The sequence below is a fragment of the Bombus vosnesenskii genome, unplaced genomic scaffold (genome assembly GCF_011952255.1).
Source record: "Bombus vosnesenskii isolate JDL3184/JDL3185 unplaced genomic scaffold, Bvos_JDL3184-5_v1.1 scf7180000013294, whole genome shotgun sequence".
Taxonomy (NCBI): Eukaryota; Metazoa; Arthropoda; class Insecta; order Hymenoptera; family Apidae; genus Bombus; species Bombus vosnesenskii.
Window position 1 is genome coordinate 2,355,393 of NW_022882945.1, and position 19,346 is coordinate 2,374,738.

Here is a 19,346-nt window from a genome sequence, read left to right on the forward strand (position 1 = left end):
AACAGAGCCGAGTTAAAATGATGTGATTAAAGGCGAAACTAGACGGAGAGATAGAGAAGAAGAAGAAATAGAAGATGGAGAAGAGAATAGAAAATAGAGAGAAGGAAGGAAATATATGAGTAGAGAAATAATTTAATTAATCCTACTGAGTTTTTTTAGATTATTTTTAACCCAAATCTATGTTTCTAAAGTTTAAGTATACACCAAAAAAATAAATTTTATTATTCGATAAATTTCTTTTATTAAAGCAATTTCGTTTCTTGAGATGAAAATAAAAATTAAAATATAAGAATTATTATAAAATATAAGAAGGATAGTAGTATAGGAATAAGAGGAACGCAGCGGGGTTAATCCAGGATAGAAAGAAGGTGGCTTTGCGTTTCAATTTTATGTCAAATATCTTCAAACATTGAAAGTTTTTTGTTCAATAAAATAAAAATTCGAGGATCTTAGTAAGGGTAAGTTAGGGTAATAGGGGATGAAATAGAAATCTTGTATATAGAGAGACCACGTGAGAAGAGTTTTCGAAATGTCCCGAAATATTTCAAAATATCTTCGAAAGAAAGTTAGGCAGAAGTCTTTAGGAATCAGTTCCAGAAATGCGGTTGGGAAAACACGGTTCTAAATATAATGATTCACAAAAGTATTCGAACACTTGTAGATACCTTTTATGAATACGTTATGTGTGTTATCCGAAACATAAAGAATATTCACTAATTTCTTTGTCTTAATTTTATGTAATATTTTTAGGCATTAGGTAACAATTATAATTTTACTATATATGCTATATAAACACTATATAATAAATGTCCGTCAATTCTGTCTGTGTTAAACTATCAAAATGTTTTACATAACACACACAATACACACATAAAAAGATTTCCATGGTAAATATTGAAATACTTTCATGAACTACTATAGATTTTTAATTACTCTTTTAATAAATGATCATAGGCATAAAGCTCGAGGCTCGTAGATGGTGTCACACATTCACGCAAGCTCCACTCGGACGGACACGTGAAATAGAAATAGAAAGAAAGAAAGAAAGAAAGAAAGAAAGAACAGTGTATATGGAGAAGACCGTCGATCGTTCGTTGTATCATCGATCGATTTCATATTGAATGATTAAGAGAGTAGCGAATATAGTCGAAGAAGAAAGTATAGAATGAGAGTGTAGAGTGAAGAGAACTGGGGGTTCAGTGCAGGGCACACGCTCGCGCACACGTACGTACAAACATATGTATAAAACTTTTGGGATGTGATTTCACACGGGTCACAACAACGCAGAGAATATATCATATCTATGTATACGTCTTCGTGTTTTTGTAAAACGAAAAAATATATATATAGATAGATAAAGATAGGTAGAAGAGGATGCATGTGTCTTGTCATAGATCGAGACAGCTAAAGGTTACTTTTTATAATTAACACATTCATTGCTTTACATTGAACGTTAGATACTTCTCTTGTTAGAAATATTTTTATTTTAAATAATAATTAATATCTTTTTAACACACATTTGTTTTCTGAATATTTTATTAAAACATACAGAATAAACATATAAAACACGAAGAATGATACGAAGGTCACAGGGGAAAAATATGATAAGTATATTTTTATTGATTTCCTGCTTTTAACTTCGCTTTATGATCAAACGGAAGAATTTTTATATGACGTAATTGAAAATGAAAACAACCTGTCAGATCCAGAGATGCAAGTCTTTTAGAAATAACTAATGGCTTGAAGAAGGTAACGGACAAGCAATATTTTAATCTCTTCAACATTGTAATACAATAACGAGCATTATTTTGAAAATCTGTAAGAGGATGAGAAAACTCTTGTTTAACTTCACAACCAAATATATAGACAATTTTGGTAATATAGGATTTATTCACAATGCGCTGAATCGTAAAATTTCTGTGTAAAAAGTAGGAAATGTGACTTGTTACGTTCTTTCTCTGTAGTCTTCGTATTATTGTCAGATAATCGAAACGACGCAGCATGTGCGTCAGTAGCAGTAGTCAGTTATCTGAATCTCCTTAAATCCTCGATAAACTCTAGCCGTCTCGCAAGACACGCGTTCTTCTCAGACGTATACGTCATTAGTAAAAGACATTACGTATCATATATATATAATATGTCGTGGCTACCGAGTTTCACTGTATTTGTTCCAAGTGTCTAATCGAACACACGTAAGAAAAAAAGAAAGGAATTGCACGTAACATCAAAGTTGGGACGGACCAACGGGACGGACACGTTCAAGTATTATAATGTATGACGAATATATTCGTTTCTCACGAGTATATACAATAATAATATAACGCGTGTGTGTTATTATATAATAATTCTGTTATTATTCCTATTATTGCAGTTAGAATGATTCTCTAAAGTAACGAGACGCGTTGGACGAAGGAGAATCGTAATACGTGATCGTGCTGAACAAACTCACCTCTCGTTGAAGGTTTCTTGACGCGCGTAATTTTGAAGACTGCCTTCGTCGATTAAAAATTTCATCCTCTCGAAGAAGGAAGCGGTGATGGCCGGCGGCTGCTTTCGCAGAAGTATATCGATCGGCTTCGGTGCTGACACGCAAAGTTGGCTGCTACGACATATATGATTCGAGCAACATTCCGGATCCGCGCAATCGATGAGACCGTCTGGAAAGTATGTACGTTATCGTGCAATTAGAAAAGATGATCGGTGCTAGGCGCATTCGACGTATAATCGTGTCACTAGACAGCAAATTTTGATGCAATTTCATGTTTCTATTAAGATATAATCTACGACACCTAAGGAAATATACCTATGTGCATAAACATTTGTTTCATTCATTAAAATTGTAACAAGTACTTTTTCATATTTTTGCATATTATCCACATTTTCTGCATATTATCACTTTAGAATTTCCTAGAAACGCATAGAAATCGACAGTCTACATATCACATCGCATTTGTTAAATTAGATGCGTTTGTATAACGTCTTGTGTTCGTTCTTTTGTTATAGAGTATAGTAATGGGTTCTTTATATCGGAGACTAATGGCTCTAAATGGCTGGCATAAGCCACACCCATGATTTAGAGCTCGAAGTAATATGAAAATGAAACGCGAAAACACGAAGGTAGAACCTTGTCCATAGATCTTACAACTTCGTTAATTTCACTATTCTAATACTAACTTTACTATTTATTTTTCAAAATACAGTAACAAGTTCCTAAGAAACAATTACACGTTTCTTGATTTGGTGTGTCAATAGAATACTTTCAAACATACTCAAACATATTTCTATCTCTAGAACCATTCATGGATAAAATAAAGCACCCTACTTAAAGTAATTAGAGGATCACATCCACTGCATTTTTATCATATCATTCCAATAATAATTTTTTTATATATATTTAATATATTATATATTTTATATTTTTAAATATGCGATAGTGTTTAATTATTGTAGTGTTGAACTAGAATTTCAATTTAATTTTCTTCACATATATATCTAATGATCTAAATAGCAACATTTATAATCTAATTTGTCGAATTATAAATAATAATTTACTCCTCGTTTTGTACCTTTGTCATTGTCTCTTCCGTCATTGCAGTTCTGTTCAAGAAGCACGTTGCAGTCCTTGCCATCCCAGCCATCGTAACACCTGCATTCCCATTGACCATCGTTGCCGACTCTACACTGTCCGTGTCCAGAGCAGGAATTCGGGCAACCTTCCATGGTGCAGTGTTTTCCATTCCAACCAGTCACGCACAAACAGGTCCCGTTTTTACATTGGCCATGTTCGTTGCATCGAGGATCGCATTGCTTTAGATTGCACAATTCGCCGGACCATCCGGGCAAACAGTCGCAAGCATTGTCAACGCAATGCCCGTGGGGACCGCAATCCAAATCGCATAATTCTGAAAATTATGGAATATATTGTTATTATATAAATAGAGGGATTTGTAGGAGTTGTCCTTAGATAACTGCGGATTGTATGCAGATTTGTATTTTTGCAGAGCGAAGAGATGGAACTTAAACAGAGATCTGTTTTAACTATTGGAAATTCTCTACTTTGGACTCTCTAGCTCTTCGAAATTTCCTATTTGTTACTTATCAAAAATTTGTTACTCTATTTTGAATATTTTATATATTTTTGCATCTTTAAATTTCGCATAAGTGCATAAAAGTCCGCAGTCTGGTTGTCACTACATCTATTTTTGTAACAATTACGAATCATTAGTTTGAGTAACAGAAACCACAATTAATATAATTTTTCAAAATTTTGCGAATATCTTTGAGAAACACTAGTTAGCGTAGGCACTAAGCAACACAGAAGCTGGGAGAAAACCTTTTATGATTTTGTAAAAGGTGGAATTAGTTAACACTAATGGGCAATTGGATCAATGATCACAATTAGCAAAGGAGTAAAAAAACCGGAAGAACGAACGAAATGGATATAAAATAGAGAATTTCATCGATGTCACACCTGGAATCATAAGAATCGATTAATTGAAACGAACTTTCATACATATTATATGAAGAACATTTCAAGTTACGACACAATTTAGAAAGACATTCTTTTGAAGAGCTAGAATTAATAATTTAAAACGTCATTAAGACAATCTACATTAATATAATCTACATCAGATTACATACCAACCACTACCATTGCTGTTTATCGATCGTCATTTAGATCAAATTAGAAATTCATTTCCCGATAAGACCAATGAATTTGAAATGCATATTACTAATTTAAACACGATCACCAATGATATTATTCAAGTTTCAGCATTATTCATGTACGATCTTAATATCGAATCCTATATAAGAACACGGAGAACTTCGAATATTTCAATAGAGGAATATTTATTTATAATCTATATTATGAATTAACAGGACATTTTGACAGAATATATAGCTCAGCTATGTATTCGTATATATAAATCTGACCATTAACTTGTCTATGTAAAGAAGATTCTACTGCAATATATACAATATATATACAATACATGATTACTGTTAATATAATATCTCTTACCTTTCGAGCAGTCGTCTCCAGACCACATAGGCTCACATAGACAAGTCTGCGTCTCAAGATCGAAATTTCCATGTCCGCTGCAATCGGGCAAACACTGTAACGCTTCTTTGTCCATCTGGCTACAATCTGCTCCTTTCCATCCCTTCTTACAGATGCAGGTGCCCTCCGCGCAGAAACCATGGCCAGAGCAAGTCGGATGTGGGCAGTCCACTTCCTCGCAATACTTTCCTTTGTAGCCACGTACGCAATTGCACTTTCCATTGGTGCAATGGCCGTGTCCGTTACAATCAGGCACTTCGCATTCGTCGTGTCGCAGGGAACATTCCTTGCCCTTCCAGCCAGGGTTGCATTGGCACTCTCCGTTTATGTACTCGCCTGTAGCCCAGAGAAATAAAACGATGTTAAAACGGAAACATAAGAAATTGTTTTCTTGCAATGTTAGATTGTACGGTGAAGCTTAATCGAAGGCGAAGCCAGGAATTTATTGAACCTCGAGGTTCTGGTTAGATAGAATTGTATCATAACCATGAGACATTGCAACGATTGACACGTGTTTCGCTAGAAATTTTGAATAGAGAATGTTAGATATACGATAGTTAGATGTAAGTACGTTCATAAGCATTAGGTCGTCCGAAAAGTTTCTTTCGTTTTATGAGGAAATAATAGACGCACAACGTTTTCTGTTTTATATTATTTTATCGAATTACGTATGATCCATTTTGTTCTATCAAGATAAAGATCACAATGTTTGACAGATTAAGTTTCATGTTTTTATAAAGATGCATCGTTGTAAAAAACGTAAAAGAAAGTAAAAGAAAGACACTTTTCGGACAACCTGATCAGTAGGAACTCTGATTTCAAGGTTTAAATTCGGGATATTCTCAAGTTATAGATATTTCTAAAATGTTTCTCCTTGATATTATTTATTTTGCTTTTTGAAACTAATATTAAATAAATGTTCACTTACCACGTTGACTACAGAGAACAGGACAAACGCTCTCGCTGCAATCTTCGCCACCGAAACCAGGATTACATTGGCAGTGACCCAGCAGACATTCACCCTTTCCACTACAGCCATTCGGACAATTGTGCGTCATGTCTTCCGCGATCATAGCTATAAACGACACTTCCTGAGGATCACCATCGTCGTTGTACAATGAAAGGAACCAATGACCAGGCTCCATATAGTGCGTCACTTCCTTCTTGATCGATGGCTAGACGAGAAACCAGGAAACTTTAGTAATTTCTTATCGATTTTTCTAGCTATTCTTTTACTACAGATGAAACACTTCCCAAGAAGTGCTTCCGAGGGAAAAAAATAAAAAAAAAAAATCTCTGAGAACCCAGAATATTTGATCTTCTCTCCTGTTACAATTAAGAGAAAAAAAAATAATAGAAATTAACTGTTTTTAAAGATTTCGTTAGAATGAAGCGATAATTTGATCTTATTAAATTCAACACGTTAAGTGCGGTAGTTGTCTTCAAATGCACCGACTAAATACAAGCATTCTATTATAAATTTGAAATGAAGAAACTAATTTGCTTCATTTTTATATCACCGAACATTCTTCAAGAATATAAAAAATAAATCACTACTTTTTCAAGTATTTCAAACCACAAAACTACCACATCTCACTCAATACGAATCGTCCGAACTTAAAATTCACGGCACGTAACGTGTCAATGACCCTTTCTATGATTCTATTCTAGAAAAAAAAAAAGAAAAATGGGGCAGTGGCACATACAATAACACTAACATGGGACGCCCGTGTGGTTCTGGCCTTGAAACCACTCAGTACTTCCAGAAGATCGTACTGCGTGTGCGTAGGAAGAGCGTTTCTTCTTGCGTAGACGCCGATACTGGCTCCACGAGGAATATTATAGTCGAATCGCACGTACGCGGCTTCCGACTGGTAGAATTGCATGTTCCAGTAGCTGTATGGTGGAATCTCTTTGCTGAGTTTCTGTCCGAGACCCACTTGGGCGAAAGTCGTTCCGTCAGGTGGAAAGGACCTGGCGGGGAAAGTTCTTGCACCTGGAGAACGCGAGATGAAAAGTCACTACCATCCTTTCGCTTTTGTATGAAATCAGTTTTCTTTCGGATGACTCGTTTTTTACTATTTTTTGATATTTTGATCGAATAAATCGTCTCTTTAAGAGTATATTGACTATGACAATTTTAGAAACTGGAGCATTGATAAGTGAAGTATTTATTCCTTTTCAGAGCTTTTAAAAATAAAGGCAAAGAAAATATCAATCGCTAAGCAACGAAGATTGGTTACTAGGTGAATTATTCTTTCTAATGTAGAAAAGAAAGATATTCTCCGTAAGAAAACAGATTGTCGTTGTTTAATTATAAAGCATAAAAGGTTTATAAAAATTGCGTGGCTTTATACTTAGCTAGGCTTGCGCATCAGCGAATTTCGTGATTTCATTTCGCTTCGACTAACTTCTAACTATAAAACTTCTATTTACGATTCACAAATTCTCACCGCTGTCATTCTTTTAATTATCTTTATAAGAACCAATTAACCTGGACTTCAATATTATTATACAATAAAGAAACAGCAAGAAGATTCTAAAAGCAAAATTGATTCTTAAATGATCTAAGGATTAAATGTTAATTTGCAATTCATAAATTTTAATCTTTTTCGTTCGATTGTCTTCGATCTTCGGAAGAACCACTCAACTTCCGTTTCAATATTTAAACAAAAAGGAAGAAAGACAGATAGAAAAGAAAAAGATACTAAAAATAAAATTGGTTCTTAGGTTCCTTGAACGAATTCTCATCACGTTCTTCTGGCGTAACACTATTATCAACATCGTTTTTCTTTCTCCTTATTTCAAGAATCTCGTGCAAGAGCTGATTAGAAAATAGCTCGGTTACATAGCTGCGTAAACGCCGTGATGTACCAACACCATATTACAATATTACACAAACTTCTCTAACCACTAGTGAACATCTAAACACACCGAACGTTCTACAGGCAAACGAACTTCGAGCGTGATAAGTAGACCATGGATATTTATCCATTTATGGGAAATTTCAAGCTGCAAAAGTTCACAATATAAAAATTTACATAATATACAAAAATACATAATTCTTAATTCCGGAATCAAAAGAAGGAATAGTAACATGGAACTATATGTGATACGGTATATGATGTAATATGAGCCATATTTCCTATAAAAAAACAAGAGATATGACTTGTTTTTCTGCCATGAGATTTTCATATGAAATATCCCAAGTACAAATTTCTCGTTCAGTTCCATTTCTTTAATTTTATTCCCCAAAACACAAATCTATATAGATAAACATCCACGATCTAATAGAAACGACTATATCAAGAATCTACGTGTATATCACACTATCCAAACCTCAAAGAAAAGCTTGCATCGGCAGGATAAAGGCAGTTTAGAAAGAGCCTAATTAAAAAGAATAAAATAAGCATAATATATTACAGCAAAATTCATAAATCAAACTACTAAACAAAGATATAATAAAAAGATAAGAATTAAGAGGCAAACGTTTGAAAACAACCATAAACGGGGCCTCACCTTCCAGGATCAGTATAGTGGGTTCTGGGGGTAATGGAGTTGTCCCAGAACACGATAAGCCTACACTGCTCGACTCATCCTCATAACTCGGAGTAGTAGTCCAGTCAACAGTCCCAGTACTCTCCTCAGTCGTCGATTCATAATCATTCTCATAGCTCGTACTCGTTCCTTCTTTTACAGGCTCCTTCTCCAAACTTACAGAAGTTTCCTTTCCGTCCTTAGAGTCCATCTGTTTCAGTGTGACCCCATCAAACACTGCAGACTCTTGACGCTCATCTATTTCATCCATCGAAAGATTCAAATTATGTGGTTGATCCTCGAAGTTCAGGGTATCATCTATGGCTGAAAATGGATCCCACTCGTCAGAGGATGAGCCCATACATGGACATGAGCACTCGCACTCGCCACCAGCCCAAATTGGTGGCGGTGGAGAAGATGGTGGCTGAGGCGGCGGAGGCAATCGATTGTCTTCAGAATTCGCGACAGAGTTCTTTGCCATGCTCGAAGCACTTTCCACAGGTGTCTCGTGAACTTTAACCTCGTCCACGTTTACTTTAGTGGCTTGTTTGTCATTGACATCGTCACCATTGGTTGGGACAGAGACAGACAGCACGTAAAGCGGTTTCGAGGAAGCCGAGTCTCCAGAAGCTATAGTGATGTTCACAAGCACCCGATGCGATGATGAGGATGAGGATGAAGAGCTCGATGAACTTGGTGAACCTGATGAAGATCGATGAAGACCATCGACTGGTACTTCGATGATTTTCACTTGCTGTGTCAATGGTAGTGACGATTCAGAGTTAGGTTTGATCGGAGCTTGAATATTGTTAGAAGCATCGTGTGTCTTTTTCAGCGAATCGTCGTGTATAGAACCGGTTTCTGAAGATTTTTCGTGATACATTCTCCGCGGCGGTAGTGAATCGGACTTAGATTTAGTTGTAGATTGCATGTTATTAAAATTACCGTGCACTTTTTTATATGAATCTTCGTTTATAGCGTCAACCTCTGCAGATTTTTCGTGAAACATTTTCTCAAACTCTCTCAAGAACTCCTCGTTACTCTCTTCTCTAGTGATAACCCTCAGATCACCAGTTTGGTGCACCAAATTTGATTTCTGAGGAACATTGTTGGTCTTCAGTTCATTCTCCAAAAAACGGTCCAGCTTCTTGTCCTTCGTTGCGGTATGATCTTCAGCTATTTCATGATTTAATTTGACAATTTCCACCTCGTCTTGCCCGTAATTATAAACAGGATAGTCTCTCTGGAATTCTTCGGATTTCTCAGGACTGTTCACATGACTGGGCAAAGTTTCAGACTCGGACGAAGAATCTTCTCGGGAGAGTTCTCGTGTTTCCTTCACAACATCCGAAAAATCATCGGAAGAACTCGCGTTCCTGCGATCCTGTGGTCCGCTCCGAGCAGTACTTTCAGTTTCCAGATTCTTACCGTCTTTCTCGTCCTTCGGGGTGCTTAACGAACTAACGACATCTACGTGCTCTACTACCAGCGCTGGCACAATATTTGCTTCGAAATCATTCTTTGTTGAACTTGTTGTACTTACGGTTAACGAATCGGTGACATTCATATCATACTCAGTGACATCCGCAAAGAAAGTCGTGTTATTTGTAGATATATGGTTTTCTAGTAACTTTCTATCGTTCTCTATCGATTTCATGTCAGTGAGATTCGCGATGATCTCGTCAGTTTTGACATGCGTGGGCGAAGTAGTGTCATTTATGTATTTATTATTTTCTAATAATTTTCTATCGCCTTCTGTACCATTTTTGTGTAACTCTACTTTAGTAAGATTCACACTGGATTCGTCATATTTGAAATCCGCGGACAAAGACATATTATTTGTGTGTTTATTCTTTTCAAACGGTTCTTTATTACGTTCTCTATCGTTTTCTAGTAACTGTCTACTATTCTCTACATTTAATCCTAAATCTTTCTGTGCAACTTCTACAACACTACTACCAATACTACCCTCGTTGAACGAATGTTTCACGGTGATCGATTCGACGTTAAACTCGTTCGATTCTATGTCTACCGAGAACGTTCCAAAACTGGACGCCCTAGGGACGAAAGTTTCACTAGTCTGAGCGTTACCATTGTCTCCACTCGACTCACCAAACTCGCTAAATTCGGTGATCGAATCTGTTGTAGCCCGATTCTCAATGATCGATTCTGTAGTGACAACAATCGAATCTAAATTATCCGACTCAGACTGCGTGAAATCGTTGTTGATTTGACTCTCTGGAGGTTGGTCGTTAAGTGAAACGAAAGAGTCACTAGCAGCAGGGTGAACAGAGGAGGATGTAGCGGCAGTGGTGTAATTATTAGTAATAATCGAAGAGTCAGAGACATTCGCACGAAGCAACGATCCCAATGGACTCGTTGATGACAAAGGCAACGACGAAGAAGATTTTTGATCGTCCGCATGCTCCGTTTCATGCACATTAACCATACCAGGACGATCCTCGTTGAACTGTGACGTTGGTTCGTTTGTCACGGTCGACGAGAGCTGTTCACGTTCGCGGGATGCGACAGTTTGGTGCAACGCATGCTGGTTAAACGTGTCCCTACGTTTACGGGTGTACGCGTGCTCTAACATGCTAGCCGATGGGTTAATACTACCTCCTGAGGATGCTTGTTGCCGTGTTCGTCCGCTCGACTGCGACGAGGATGCGGTTGCTGAAGAAGAGGTCTTGTTCCCGTCCGAGGACAGGGGTTTTGTATCCGAGTTCTCGCCAACCAGAACTGCGCAGGCTTTCGTGCTTTGGTACGACCGGTTCACTATGCTGGAAACTGAAATTTTAACGGTGGTTTTGTTAAGATCTTTGATATTTTTCAATGTGACGAGATGAAGAGAATAGAAATTTTGAATAAAGTCTTAAAATACTTCTTTTTGCAGTCAGAAAATAGATCGTACGAGGTACTCGTAACTACCGACATAGGTATATCGTGATGCAAATTTGTAATTGTATTTGTATCGTGATGTAAATGAGTAAAGCTTTAGTTTTAATGTAAATGTATTTATAGAACAATAATATAGATAATTTCGGTGATCTTAGGTAGACTTCGTCATCATTTATTTAAAGCAGGATTCATGTTATGAATCTCACTGATAAAACACAGCGAATATGTAAAACAATCCGATATTGCCCATAATATTTGGTGACTCGTAAACCAATACTATTTCACTTAAATATTACAGAATATAGAGGTACTTCATTTAATTTCTTAAAAATTTATTCGCTATAAATATTTCTATCTAGTTCGTTCAACCTTTAGCACAAAAGATCTAAGAATCTAAAAGCTAAGTTGATATCGATTCAAATCATCGGTGATTTAGAAGATTAATTAATTTATTTATTTATGAAATTATTCTATATTTATTTGGTTTTCTGATATTTAGTCGCTATAAATATTTCCACTAATCTTCGATTCATGTAAAAACAAATTTGATAGTAAATTAAATCGTTAATGATTCAGAAGATTTATTTATTTATGAAATTACCGTGTATTTAACAATGAAAACTAACAAGTAAAATCAATTAATTATTACTTATTAACGAATTATTATTTCATTGAACGATGGTATAAACATTTATTTATTTAATCTAGATGTACAAAGATTAAATATAAATTAGACGACGACTTACCTATTACGTAGCATAGTGCCGCCGTTATACACAGCGAGACCATAAGCAGTATCATTGCAATTAATTTCCAGCTGCACCAGTCGACCCCTTTGACAAAATGGCAGCGAATGCTTTGTCTCCTCATTGGGATCATTGAGGGCGCGTGGCCATACGGTAAAGGTACCCTGAAATCAACAAATTGATCTCATTTTACTTCCGCTTTATACATCAAAGATTATTTACTCTCATCAGGAAATTTTACTATGTTAGACAGATTTCGAATATTGTAATAGCAGGAAAACAGTAGGTCATGGAACTGTCTTTCATTTGAAGAGACAAAAAGCGACGATTTATTTAAATAATATACGTATTCATCGAGTCATTTTCGATCCAATTCTTCGATATGTATTTAGGAGTTTTATAAATTTAGTGACATCAAACTTGAGAAATCAATTCATCAAGAATAGACTCGTCATATTCTTGAAACAGCTTTGAGCTCTTTTCATATTCTTTATCGGATCTTCGTGTCTTTTCTTAGTCAAGTTACCAAACTTTAGTCAATTTAAAAATTATATAATTCATCTAAATTACACCATCATATTGCTAACTTTCTTCCAAAATTAAAGAATTTCTTCTTGTTTTAATGAAAAAAAAAGTCACGATACCGACTCTCCTACAAAATTGCAGAATTTGTCTTGAGTTTTGATGATTAAAAGAAGATGTAAGATACGTATATCCGGAGCGGAGTCGTAAAGTGGTAGCACGGCCCGTATGATTCGACGCTGTCTCCGAACGTTGATTTCAAAGGAAGCGGAACGCCGGTTCACGTCGTTTGATACGCGGCAAATATATTTGTACTCGTCACGTGCTCTCGCGCAAAAGCATCAACCCAGGGCTCCTGGAGTATGTTTATGCTGAACGTGGAAGCGCGCGTTTCCAAGTAACTCAGAAACGTCTAACAAAAATATTTAAACGGGACGGGCCGGGTTTCCGAGCAGCGAGAGGCTGCCTGTTTGCTTTCGTTGCATCACGCGATAATGGAAAACGAAAGCCAGACGCATCGTCCTCGTCGTCTTATTCGCGCAGATCTTTCCCCTTCTTTCACTTTATAACCCTGTGTGCAATCGAAAATCGCGCGAATTCTCTCTTTCTTTATATTTTTTCTTCTCCTCCCCTCTTTTTCTTTTTAAATGACCGATCAAGTTGATTCTTGCGTCTAAATATTTAGAGTACGAATTAAGTCTGGGTTGCATGAGTCGAGAAAAATTTAGAAACTTTGAACGGAAGTTTGGATTTTTTCTGTTTTAAATCTGGAGTTCAGAAATCCTTTGTGCGAAGTATATATGTTTCTTTCTTTTTCGTGTATTTTCGTTTGAGGTTGTTCATGCTTTAACATTTGAAAAGCAAAGAAATTTAAAAAACGTTGTTTCCTTTCTACTGAATTTCTATGAAGAGCTTACTTCGTGACTTGATACCTTTTTTTATACAAGGTGATGTTTCATTAATACGATCGATGGATATTCATTCATGACTTTACTGATAATTGCACGTATCACATTTTGTAGCTCTACCAAAGCCACAAACTATCTTAAAAAATTTATTATCGTCTTCCAGGATAAATTAAAATATTTCCTAAAGAAAAAATATCGTATTATGTTCGTATCGTAAGATTAAGCTTTGCCAATAAATAAAAATTCGACGAATATTTGTCCTCTTCCAATATATTATCACAACAATTGCACAATGTAATACAATAAGAACATTTCCACGAAACCAGAATCCCTATAACGTCTAGTTTACGACGGTTTAGTAAATTTCAAGTATGTTTTAGTAAAACTCGAGGATCTATAAAGCTTCGTGGTCCCAAAGCGCACGATTTTTCACGGTAACATGGTGTCACGTGCACAAAAACCATTCTCCGATGGGATGACACTTCAGCTTCAAACATTGACTCATTGTACGACACCATCTGAATAGATGATTCACGAGATCTCCCTTGAGTACGTTCTCCGTTGTTCAAGAAGAGAACACGAAGAAGCGATTGTTCGCCACGGTTCATTCGTTCCGATCTAGCACCGTTCGTTTTTCGAAATTTCCACGACCTATTGCCTCCCTTTTTCGTTTTTTATTCTTCTTCCTTTTAACTTTCCAACAACGAAGGTTCGAAAGTCGTGCAAGACTTAAAAAAAGCTTGTAAATTTTCGAATAATAAATTGTCTATTTCAAGCAAATTATTTCGTTGGAACATCGATTGTCATTTGATTCTAAATATACACTTGTTACTTAATAAATCGTGATATTTTAATGTAATTGTAGATCCAAATGAAATTAGTATGATAGGATCTGATACAGAAGTTTCCAATAAATTCAGACATTTAATTATTAGGGGCGAGCAAAATTTAAAAATTGCGGCTGTCTGCTGTTCAGGCATCACATCTTTCTACAGGAGCAAAAACGAAAAATACAGAAGCCTATTTATATAGAATAGAATCGTATGGTAGAGAATGAGATAGGCTTACCTGTCCATGTTGTTCTGTAGCTCGACTTTTATTGGACTATTCCCCGTGGACTGATTCTTGTTGTTGTACTCATTCTTCGGTATCTCTGTGAAAAGAGAGAACAGAACGATAGAGACAATTTGTTACGTTGCAGATCGACGAAATTTCTCGTGGGAAATGTTGCCCTAGTTTTTACCTAACCCAACTTTTATTCAGTCTCTCCCTCTCCCGCTCTCTTTCTCTCTCTCTCTCTCTCTCTCAGTTTTTCTTCGTTCGTGTAATATCTTCGCGATTCTTTCTATACAGTATCATGCTGTTGTCCTCTGTTGTCCTTTCTGTACGAAATAATTCATTGGTGTACATGTCGGGCAATCGAGGCAGCAATCCAAAAGTCACCGATCTAATTCCATTAAATTCCGACAATGTGCACTGCATCGTGTTCTATCAATTGTTTAACGCTCTGTTCGAAGATATCGTAGTTGACAGACGTAGATCGAGTTTAGTTAGAAAGTTGGAAGCGATATTACTATAAATAGTAATTACTTATTTCGAAGTTTTTATATAAAAAAGGAAAGCGTATTCTATTATATAAATAATTTTTTTAATGTAACTGTTTTATTATATAGTTCTTCTTATATTATTTATTTTTATTTTGAAAGTAATTTATAATTTGTTTCATATTTGTATAAAAGAAATGTAAAGAGAGATATAACAGACTTAATTTTTCTAATTTGCACATTTTCAGTAAGATACTTTCGCTGAGTGAGTTCAATATAGAAGAATAATCTACTAAAAAGGAATAATAATAACGTATTACACTAATTAACCAGTTTAGTTAAATAGTTATTATTTATCGTTCACATTAATACGTTGATGGCTCAATATTATTAAGTGAACAACTGAGTATGTAAGTATGCAACATATGAGTACACAACTTTGTTTCACCAACGTATAAATTATGATCGTCCAACTCCACTTTAAACAATCGCATTCACCCGATGCATACGATGAAACGTGAGAAGAAAATGAAAATACTTAAGGACAATGATTCCGTCTATATCAGTATTCATTATACAACGCCGTTTTCAATTATCCGGTTCGAAGGAAAGTCCGAGGGATCGATGAGTGGCCTGCTAGAAAAACCACCATCGTTTACACGGGGACGATCTTGTGGTGTTTCCAAGGTGTTCAGTTTTCCTTATGCACCTTGTGGTCTGGCCGCTTGAAATTCAAACCGAAACCACGATGAATCATGTACTTATCGATTCAACACGGGGCCTCGTTCACCGTCTCACTTCTTCCTCTTTTTCCTTCGTCTTCGGGTTGTATCGGTGGAACACGGTGTAAAGAAAAGGTCTCCGCGTCTGGCATCGCAAAATGCGCGAACCTCTATCCGCCATATTTCAGGATAGGGTTATTCGAGTCACCTAAGCTTCAAAATATCTTAAAATTTAATCTTGAACTTTGCACCGGATAATCAAACTTGTAGTACATCATGGGGCACCATTAGTCTTTAATGCAGATTGATATTTAAATAATAATGAATAATCCTGCTTTACCTGGTCGTATAACGAGTAAAAAAGAAAGAAAGAAGACGCGAAGGTTTGTTTAATTCATTTTTTCCGTCAGCTCCGCCCATACGCGGTGTCCACTCTAATTAAGTGTACCTCGAGTAATTAGAAATGTGTATAATAAATATGTCGAACAGGTAAAAAGGCTACAATTAACCTGTCAGTGGTGGCCATTCATCAAGTACCATTGCAAAGGCTTTGATTTCATGTTGAAATGGTCTACCTGTGAGGTTGTGACCTATTATGAGAGGATTTAGGATTTGAAGCTCTGTTTAGGTGAATGATTAGTAAATATTGGTACATATTAACTTTGGATTAGGTTTCTTCCAAATTTCCACCATTTAATCTTTAATAAACGATTTATTAATCTTTAATAAAATCTTTAAATACACGATGGTTTGTTTATTTATTTATTGTAGAATTTCTGATATTAGTAAACTGCTTGTCTAATTTTTGTAGAACATAAATGTCCAATTAATATTGTAAATGTACTAGTAAAATAAAGCTTTACCCAACTTGATTTAATGGTCTGAAAGAATAGAGGTTTTGGTTATTCCGAGTGTCCATTTAACTGTGATGAATAAAAAATAAATATTCGATTTATGTTACCTATGGGTTATCTTTTTTTAATTATAGAATTTGCATTTAATTGGATGAAATATTTCTATTTAAACTGTCACGTATTATTGGATATCTTTGGTTATTGTTATGAAATAAAAATACTCCCCATAAGCCACTTTTGAATAAATTTAACATTCTGTAATGTTACTTGGCGAGTGAACGCACTCGTGTTTAAATTTGTTATCCTTTTCTTTTAACTCTTACTAGCTTGATGTTACTGAAATTAAGTAAATTCAGTAGCTACAAGCATTACTTTGTCAATATATGCTAATGCACTTGCTTATTTAACGTTACTAAAAAATTTACTGGAACTTGAGAAAAATTAATTAACCAATATTCGAAAACTTTGCAAGAGCACTACAGTTTTTTAAAACCCTTTGCCTTAGTTCCTCATAATATAAATTGTATAATTATAATTAAAATACAACTTTGTTAAATAATCCATCAGATTAAAATCACATATAAATTAAAATTTAATCCTTAAAAGAATCTACATAGAGATATTTTCTAGATGTAACCTCAATAACCAATAAAAACCTTAGTCGATAAAACATAGTCACCAACATGTTATACATTGACAGGTATTTCCAATGCGTGAAAGTAAATCACGTTGGTCTGGTGAGTGATTAAGGCAATTCTGACACGCTAATCGTAGACATATCCCTTTTTCTACGGTTCCTGGCATTAGGCGTCGTCTCGTGCGGCGGATAATTACGTATAAAGAAGCAAAACGAATGGGCAAAGAGGCAGTCAAGAATCCCCATAATCACGGATATCTGCCTAAATGCCATAATCATCGAATTTTGGGGCCGAACGACCGGCAACACCTGCAATTAGCGGCTTGGGGTCTACTTTTGCGGACCTTCGTCTTCCCACGCTTCGATTTCCTGCTCACCAGGTATATGTAACGAGTGAAGGGTGGAGCAACGAATTCTAACGTAAGAATAAAACGAAGGGTTTCCAAGAGTACTTCAATGCGGTACTTTTACACGTTTCTATAAAAAAGCATTCGTGAGGCAAGGATTTTGTTGTTTGATTACTTTTCAAGATAATTTTATGAGATTATGTTATTTATAGGGGATGTAAGAGAGACTTTTTTTCATTACAATATTATGTAAATAGAGTTGTAAAAATAAAGGAAGAAGTCGTATTGGTTAAAGCATCAAAGAATAAAGTACCTACAAAAAATTGTATCTGTGGTATAAAAATAGCAAGGAACATGAAAATACACGTATTTCTTCCAACAGCGATACAATCTCAATGTCCACAACCATGATTCGCCTAACCGTTAGGAAAGATGAATGACCATAGAATTTCGCAAACACTCGGATGACGGATTCGACGAAGCCGAGAAGTGCATTATCGACAGCGGCGAAAGGGACAAAAGCCTAGAAAAGATTGGTGGCTGTGTCGATGACCAGACCGGAGAGGAAAAAAGTGAAAGACCAAGGATCGACCTTAGGTGGAGCCTAAAGTATTCTGTGGAAGGTCATAAGCGTCAGCCAGTGTCATAACCGAGGGTCAATAAGTCGAGAGATCATAAATCACCGTTCGAGCCGCATCTCACGTTTTTGAAACGCCGTAAAGCTTTCAAGTGTTCCGAGGTTTCGCTAGAGAATCATTTTTGGCGCCTGGGTCGTCTGAACCGTAGAATATTTAGAGTCCTTAGTTAGTAACCGAACAAGGAAGGAACGCGTCTTATTGTGTTGTTCAAAACATCATAAAGCTCGGTTTTCGTTTATGTTTTCCCTGTAGTTGGTGTAGATTGCTGTTAAAGCGTCTCGAAAAGCCTGTTCACGGTATGCTTTTCCTCTGTCGAATGCACTCAACTGTTGGGACATTGAGGCACGTCATTTCATGGCTGTGCGTCTCTGGTAAATTTCGATTACCTAGCTGCTGGTTCTGAGAGAAAATCGTTTTAAGCGCCTCTTAGGGTAGTTTTTCGGTCATCAGCTCCGACACAGATGGAAAATTATTGCGAAAATGTGGAAAATTTTGGGGCTACTGATTGAAGCCAAGAACTGAGGAAGAATCTCTTCTTTTTTTAGAGAAAAGGATTTAGTAGCTTTGAAGATTTTATGACTGATTATATGTACACATTGTGAACTAAAAATTCGGAATCATTTTCCAGTGGTTATATCGAATCTGTTACTAATTCTGTTAAGTATATTCAAAATTAACGTGACAGATATTTGAGTAGCGATTTCCTACAGCTTTCAACACTTCTCGCAGCATCTTTTCAGAATATTCTATACAGATCAACTTCTTAAAATTTTTTCAAAGTATTCTATATAGGTAGAACGACTTGTTTTAAAGTTTCTAGGGAATAGGTCCTATTTGTTCTTCCAGAATAAACGAAGAGCCTTTCATTTGGATATTTCGACAAATAACGAAAATAAATTTTTAACAAAAGCGATAAATTTTTTAGACA

General features: G+C 35.9%; 1 protein-coding gene and 1 long non-coding RNA gene across 15 annotated transcripts in view; one reads left to right on the forward strand and one right to left on the reverse strand.

Moving 5' to 3' along the window:
* The window catches only part of LOC117233046 (teneurin-m), a 650,776-nt gene that overhangs the window by 14,186 nt on the left and 617,244 nt on the right, over positions 1-19,346 (reverse strand). For 5 of the 10 annotated variants that reach the window (XM_033492948.1, XM_033492949.1, XM_033492952.1 and 2 more), the window contains 8 exons: positions 14,745-14,829; positions 12,247-12,410; positions 8,582-11,389; positions 6,769-7,058; positions 5,991-6,237; positions 5,024-5,398; positions 3,567-3,902; positions 2,450-2,657 (listed from right to left, as the gene is read on the reverse strand). In XM_033492948.1, coding sequence (XP_033348839.1) covers positions 2,450-2,657; positions 3,567-3,902; positions 5,024-5,398; positions 5,991-6,237; positions 6,769-7,058; positions 8,582-11,389; positions 12,247-12,410; positions 14,745-14,829 — 4,513 coding nt within the window. The remainder of the gene's footprint in view (positions 1-2,449; positions 2,658-3,566; positions 3,903-5,023; positions 5,399-5,990; positions 6,238-6,768; positions 7,059-8,581; positions 11,390-12,246; positions 12,411-14,744; positions 14,830-19,346) is intronic. The other 5 variants (XM_033492956.1, XM_033492954.1, XM_033492955.1 and 2 more) reach the window with 3 other exon arrangements.
* On the forward strand, positions 328-3,732 carry LOC117233051. Of its 5 annotated transcripts, none has more exons than XR_004493261.1 (4): positions 328-1,224; positions 2,372-2,668; positions 3,004-3,117; positions 3,596-3,732. It is a non-coding gene; the product is annotated as an uncharacterized LOC117233051 (long non-coding RNA). The 5 variants fall into 5 exon arrangements; XR_004493259.1 differs by having other exon boundaries at positions 329-1,224; positions 2,372-2,664; XR_004493260.1 differs by lacking the exon at positions 3,596-3,732 and adding an exon at positions 3,201-3,387 and having other exon boundaries at positions 329-1,224; positions 2,372-2,664.